Source organism: Wasmannia auropunctata, unplaced genomic scaffold, assembly GCF_000956235.1.
Source record: "Wasmannia auropunctata unplaced genomic scaffold, wasmannia.A_1.0 LD336101.1, whole genome shotgun sequence".
Taxonomy (NCBI): Eukaryota; Metazoa; Arthropoda; class Insecta; order Hymenoptera; family Formicidae; genus Wasmannia; species Wasmannia auropunctata.
The window spans coordinates 136,625-144,570 of NW_012026789.1; the positions used below are offsets into that span (position 1 = coordinate 136,625).

General features: G+C 31.0%; 1 protein-coding gene across 2 annotated transcripts in view; it reads right to left on the minus strand.

Annotated features, from left to right (window-relative positions):
* Positions 1 to 7,946, minus strand: part of LOC105457970 (band 7 protein AGAP004871) — a 36,684-nt gene extending 28,738 nt beyond the window's left edge. The window contains exons 1-2 of one of the 2 annotated variants that reach the window (XM_011702959.1): positions 7,746 to 7,946; positions 4,811 to 4,934 (exon numbers count right to left, since the gene is read on the minus strand). In XM_011702959.1, the coding sequence (XP_011701261.1) occupies positions 4,811 to 4,892 (82 nt within the window). In that variant the 5' untranslated portion in view covers positions 4,893 to 4,934; positions 7,746 to 7,946. Of the gene's footprint in view, positions 1 to 4,810; positions 4,935 to 7,122; positions 7,320 to 7,745 lie in introns of those variants that run through there. The other variant, XM_011702967.1, reaches the window with a different exon arrangement.

A 7,946-nucleotide genomic window follows, 5' to 3' on the forward strand; every position in this document is an offset into this window, starting at 1 on the left:
TGGTGCAAAATGAATAGATTTCTAGGATTTTGTTCTGACCGTGACGAAGAGGAATGGAACAAAAAAAATATTTGATCCTTATCAAGATCATATAAATTGTCATCATTTGCATTTGATTATTATCTAATTACCTTCACGTGCATCACGTGAAGATCATATAAATTGTCATCATTTGCATTTGATTATTATCTAATTACCTTCACGTGATGTACGTGAAGGTAATTAGATAATAATCAAATGCAAATGATGACAATTTATATGATCTTGATAAGGATCAAATATTTTTTTTGTTCCATTCCTCTTCGTCACGGTCAGAACAAAATCCTAGAAATCTATTCATTTTGCACCATTTTTTCCCTTTCCTAATAAGTCGACCTATTGGACTCATTGATCTCTTTCTTATTTACTTATCTATTTTGAATCATGAAATAATAATTAGTTCGAATCTGCAAGCTATAAGTGAAGATAGCGCATTCATGGATTCAACGCGCTGGATGCTAGTGAGCGCACGTTCGCATCGCTCTCATCTCTTGATATGTTCTAGGTCATAGGTGATACCCTAGGCAAGTTTTTGAGAAAGTTTGGTGAAGTGAGCAATTCTAGGAACATTGTCAAAAAAAACCTCAATTATCGAAAAGTGCCAAAACCCCTGTAAATCGCTCAAATTCAAAATGTAATAATTCTTAAACGATGAGGTTTGGAATCATATCCTTTTAGGGAATTATGAGGCACATATGAAGGTACGAGTATGTACATTTTCCACCTAGTTTTATTTGAATTCAGGGGGAAGGCCAAAAATGGCCCAAAACCAATCCCTTCTTTAATATTTCTATGTATATAACATTTTAAAAAATTTCACCGTTTTTTATACAAATTGAAACACTTTTAAGAAGTGCTGAGAAAATTGATATCTTTTCTAGAATTCTTCATATATGTGAATTTTGAAATATTTTAAGATTTCTAAAATTTCTCGTTTCATAATTTCTGAAGAAAACTTATAAGATCTGAAGAAGTTTAAAGCAGAAACTTTTTCAGAAATTTTTATAAATTCAAAATATGATAAGTTCTCTTAAAAATATTATAATATATGAAAATTTTTTTCACCGAGAATATGACCATATTAAACTGCCATGCGTGATAGGTTGCTGTCGGAATGGACGTTTAATAGACACTCGACACTTATCGTCGCCCGATCAAATTGCAAAAATCGAAACAACAAAGCGAGAGCTTATCGGGAGTCTATCGGGAAATACGCGATAGCGTTATACACCGCTTCGGGGAAAACAAGAGCACTTTGCGCGACATTGTTCGTCGCCAGCCTTTAGATCATTTCTGTCTCCGCTCTGGATATTTCATTCGACTTATTTTCATGAATAAAATCAGCCGCGCCGACCGGTATTATACGCGCTTATAGCGAGTCTATAGAAAGCGCTCGTACATACAAGGTGAATGCTAATGCGTTCCAAGTTCACCTATACTTGTACGTAGAGGGTGTACCAGATCTAGCGAAACACTTCCTTCGATTAATTTAGATTCCGATTTCTCTCAACGAAAGCTTCGAAGGAAATCGTTATCGGTCATTATGATAACTTTAACGACGTGACGAAGACAATTTTCAAAATCATGTTTAAGTATGTTTTAAACGACGATAAGAACCAAATATCATAGCGACAAATCAAGTTAATTCTGTTAACTAAATATTTTAATTATCAATTCAATGTATTACATATAATTCAAATCAGAGATCATAATTAAATTAGCATTTCAAATTATGTTTAGTAAAGTTAGACTAGGAAAATTCTTAATTTTGTATTTTTATATCGTATTACTAATAATTTTAATTTTAAAATTTAATAATGTTCTTTCATAATGCAAAGATAGCTATTGCTATTTAGAATTGTAGAGTTTTGTCGTTTTTTAATCAAAATTTAATTAAATAATTAATTAATTAATTAATTAAAAATAACTGTTAGATAATATTTTCAATATTGTCAGAATCATATCTGTCATCCGTCAAGTTATAATATTAATTATTATAATATTAAGTATCTCGAATCATTTTGAAATAACAAATATACTCAGACAAAGACCATTTAAAATTGATTGAAGAGTGTCATCGGTTTTCAGCATTAAAGCTTACAATAATAACTCTTACTTTTCTACCTCAGTAAACATGTCATAAATTATATTCTGATATTTTTATTGAAGAGAAATTAATTTTACTCATTAAGTCCCACATGATATCTACGCATTAGCTGTTTTAAATCCTTGTAACTCGGGTCCTAATCAAAATTTTTAGATGGCAATTGGTATTTACAGATAAAGAATTGTTCTTTCCAAAAATCTAACCAGCTAGGGAAAAAAGATATAAAAACCGAAAGTGCAAGTAAAAAAGTAAGTTACCCTTATTTTTTTAAGTGACAAATATTAAACTAATAATTGATTTCGTGTATCTTTTTGAATAAAATAAATCGTAATCATTATTTAAATTCATTATTTAATCTGTAATAAAAATTATGGATCAAGAAGGTGAAAATATGTAAAGGGATAAAAAAAATTTGTTTTTGAGTTTTTATGCAATTCGACATTTAAAAAATTTCAAAGTAGCCTTCATATTTTGATTAGGATCTGAATTACAGGGTTTAAAATAGAAAATCGCGAAAATATCACCTGGGACTTAGGGCCACTTTGATTAACTTCGATTAACTTTAATAGCCAATTAATTCAATCGTCCAGGTAACAAGCTAATCCTAAAAATGTTATTTGTCCTCAAAATGACTTTTTTGCAATTTTAACGCAAAAAATGATGATAAATAATGTCAGTTTACTATCTGCGATACTATCTATTGAGTTAATCGTCGATTAATGTTAATCAGAATTGGTCGAAGTGGCCCTTAATAAATTAAGAAAACAATCAATCAAAAAAATCTATAATAAAAGCACATCAAGAAATTGAAATTTCGAGACATCCTTTGTACGAAGTGTTAGTATGATTGAAGACGCAGAAAAAACGGAGTGAGTGGCCAAGATCTGGCTGTCTGCGCGGATTATTTTTCCCTTGAAACGCGAGTTGCCCCCGTAACCGATTGTTCCACTTACTATATTTGATCGAAGCCACGCAATTATTACTAATCGCTGACCGACGATAAAATTAGAACGTTTTATCATAATCTGCAAATTAGGTGACGCGCGGGTCATGAGAATTCTTGGACTGAAACGATAGAGAAAAAAAATAGAAAAATACAAACAATAAGTTAGCGTGCGTTAGCACTAACACGTCACGTAGGCATCGTAAAACGATAATACTGACGTTCTATTTCCAACTGAATTTCACAGGGATATATAACTGCTATTTTCGCCAACAGTCTATAATTACAACTTGACGGGACGTGTAAACGCGCAATTTCGTACTCACTCCTCAAATATCAATCCGATCACGGTAAAAAGAAATTTAACTATCCTACGACTAATTATATTCTATCGAATATATTTTACACATACATATATTTATACATATTCTTTAAGTTTTACAGTATTTTTTTAAACAATCAAGCTTCAATACTCCATCAGTTTTCTTTGTAAAAGCTCAACGATAGAATTATTGGCGAATTATTGCACAAGTACCCGATTCGCAATGTTGAAGTTCGGTTACATATATATAAAGAATGACCTTCTTTACACTCGCGAAATAATTCATTTCTCGAGCTTAAGGTTGAACAACGATGTTATAACCCGTTAAGAACCTTCATCTAACTTCCGCCACGTACACGCTCGGAATAATCATTATCATTAATGTTCGCACTGGTGAAGCAAAAATGCCGCTTGGAACAGTATTTATAGTCATATTTTCTGGAATAATCTTGAAACAAGATAAAATAAAGCAAATGGAGAAAAATAAGAAAAAATAAATAAAAGTTTTTAAAAAAAAGGTAAAAAGGTAATTAGATAAAGAATATAATTTCTTCATACGCGTATACTTGCAAAAAAAAATGAACTAAAATATAGAAAAAATTAATGACATAAGAGGCTAATGAGACTCAAGCGCGGTATTTAGTGCGCAAAAAATCAATCTTTAATAATACTTATAAATACATCAGCATCTAGATGTTTTGGCTTAGATTCGAGCCATCTTCAGCAGTACAAAATCTCAAATGAAGTATCATTCTCCACACACATGCCAAAGTTAATAGTTACCCAGTGTGTGTCTATCATCTACTAACTGAACATGATAGACACACACTTAATATCTTTATTAACCTTGGCATGTGTGTGGAGAATGATATTTCATTTGAGATTTTGTATTACTGAAGATGGCTCAAACCTAAACTGAAACATTTAGATGCTGATGTATTTATAAGTATTATTAAAGATTGATTTTTTGCGCACTAAATACCGCGTTTGAGTCTCATTAGCCTCTTATGTCATTAATTTTTTCTATATTTTAGTTCATTTTTTGCAAGAAATACGCGTATGAAGAAATTATACTGAAGATGGCTCGAACCTTCAACATCGAAATGTCTATGTATTTATAATATGTATGTATTTATTATTAAAAATTGATCTTTTGCGCACTAAGTACCGCGCTTGAGAGGCTCAAATTAGCCTCTTTTGTCCTTAATTTTAAGTACGAGAGTTCATCAGTATCTTGGTTAAAATAGAATATGATAAAAATATAAAGAAAAAAGGCTAAAAATTATACACGTCGTATAAATATTTTTTCTTTCTTGTTTATAATCGCAATTAACGTAAGTTCCGTCGTGTAAATTCTTTTGTTACAATTATCTTGTAAAGTTTGTTGTAAAGAACTCACATCCAATAATTCGTTTACGGATGTCGTCCGGCCGAGTGTTAATCTGCATTGTTGACCCATTGCTGTTGCTCATGGTCGCCATAGGTATATCGGTAGGATTGACGCGCGATTCAAACCTCGCCACCTGGATAAACAGAATTCCGTGAAAGATATATCTCATTTTTTTCATTCATTAATATTTTGTATCATTGTCTGCGTTCGTCTTTGTATAGAGCATTTACGTCATTTTATCTTTATTGTTCATTAGAAACTGGAATTAGAATTAAAAATCGTTAATTAGATGTGAAACAAAGACGAAATGATGCAACACACAATGCTGATAGCACACTTCCAATATGACATATGTCAATATATAACATATGTCGTTATTAATATAGTAAGTATTTAAATACGTATATATAAGCACAATATACACGATTATATACGTATTAAAATACTTTGATTTTATTTAATTCTCATCTCTCTTTTACATGTACATTATATAATGTCATGTTAAAAAACAAATTATTACTATTAATTAATAATTATTATAATATCGCCTAAATAATTTCTTTCTTGTAAGACTTATAAATCAAGAAAGGATTACAAAAAAGCATTGTAAAAATTATATCGCAAGATTGCAATATTATACATACTTATGTTGCTACGACGCGGATTGCAGAAATGTTTTAAAATATCAAAAAGATTACAATAAAAACATGTAATTTGTCTTATGTAAATAGTGACACGATGTTGTTGCAAATAACAAAGAAAATTCATTATAGTCCAAAGAGGACATAATACACGTGCAAACATATATGCATGATTTTAATTAATCTTAATGTAACGTTATATAATATTACTTTGTATATAGATAACATGTCTATATACAATAATAAGTCTGTTATCTAGAAGAATCTGGGATTCCCAAAGAATTTTTTTATCTGCAAAGAGAAATATCATAGAATTCTTAAAAAATTTTAACAAAACTTAAGAAAGCTTTCTTAAAATTATTAAGCCATAAATTATTATTATTATTATAAGATCCTTTGACAGAATGAGCTTTTTCCATTTCTACTGTTAATTGTTTTTACATATCGGTCAATATTTAATATATTATTAAAATTATGTTTTTAAAATCTTATTATTTTATAAGAATCAAATGCTATAATTTTAATATCAATGCTGTATAATTTGTTTAACATTTTTAGATGTTAAATATTACAAGTAAATTTTTCTTTTAAATTCATCTTTAATATTTAAATATTAATACTTGTACCTGTCTTTGTTCTACATAGCAAACTAGTTTTATTCTATTCATTGGAAATAAAAAGAAAAATTTTACGCAATATGAAACTCTTGATTTACGTTTTCCATTTTTTATTAGTATGTTTCCAAATTTAATATTTGAGACAAGTAATACTTTGATTTTTTTCTCTATAATTTTCATCATATAAATAAAAAAGGAAAAAAGAGATAGATAGCACAATCAAATTTATTTTAAACTTGCCTTTAAAAATGCTCTAATTTTGCTTAAAATTGTTTATGTGAAAAATATATAATGTAATTATAATATTAAAAATTTATTTAAAAAATACTTAAGAAACTCGTATAAAAAAATTCAGGAAATTTTTCGAAGATTTGATTTATCCTGATAAATCACACATACTTTTCCGTGAATACATAATTGCTATCTTACTTTTATCATTAATATAAATAATATAATGTATTATGATTAATATAATGTTATAGAACGATCAAGTTTCACGTAAATATTTGCGTCATATGTGTAATGATAAAAGTAAGATAGCAATTATGTATTCAAGGAAAAATACGTGTATCAGGATAAATCAAATCTTGGAAAAATTTCCTGAATTTTTTCATACGAGTATCTTAAGTATTTTTTTATAAATTTTTATATTATAATTATATTATATATTTTTATTATTATGTTATTATAATTAATTATAATAACTTTAACATATTACATGTAAAAAATAACGGCGAATTTAATACTTGACATATTAACTATAATTAATTATAATAACATTATAATTAATTATAGTTAATATGTCAAGTATTAAATTCGCCGTTATTTTTTACAAAATGTGCATAAAAAAGAATAACACAATTTTTTTCCTATTCCAAATTGGTCTGTTAAATGTCACCACTGTATTTAAAATATTATTGCATTATAAATAAATATACTATCTACGTTCAAACGTTGTAATATCAAACTGCGATCTCTCGGAAGAACATTTCAACACTGCTGCATCCGACAGCAGCACTATGCAACATACATATTTAATTGCAATCTCAAAATAATGAAATACCTTTACAGCCGTATGCAATTTTAGAATTGTATCGCACCGCGCGGTATATTTTCACTACGTTTCCTGAATGTTTCCTATTACAATATTGTTCCCGAATCCGGGGATGAAATTTGACAACTCCGCGGTGAATCAACGCTCGACTCCGGTCACCCGATCTGCGCGCACCACCGCACCGCGCGTTCGACACACAAATAAGATAACGAAGGTGGGAGTGATTGATGCACATCAGCGATACCGCGATGTACGCCTATCCTCCGCCGCGGGACACGGTACCATGTGACACGGTGATTAAATCACGCATCGATTCAAACATACGGAACTCGGCAATAACCGTCCTCATTTCGCGTCACCTCCGGGAAGCTGCCGCTCCCGGCTCGCCGGGATTTCGCACAGACGGCGAATTCGCAATGCGAGAGGTCGTTCACTCTGCGGTCTCGTCCTTATATCCATCATTTGGCAAAACACCCTCTTCGTCCCGGTAACCGGAAATAAGGAATTAAATTTTCTCATTCGTCGACGATGCGGGGGCGATCGCCGAACAATAATCGATTCGATGAGTTCGATTCGCGGTTTGGAAGAAAAGTGTGATTCCTTTTCTTTTTATTTGTTTGTTGTTTCATCACCTTGCCTCACTCTGTCTGCCGACGGCGCGTATAGACGTGTTAACGGGTGGTGTAGAATAGGCGGAACCAGAAGTGAAGTCGTCGTCACGGCGTCGCGACGCTTTATAGAACGGGTCCGGGCGCCGCCCCGATGAGTAGTGGATAGTGCACGCGACTTTGGTGCGCCTCGCGGGTACAACCCGCCATCATACAGTCACCCAC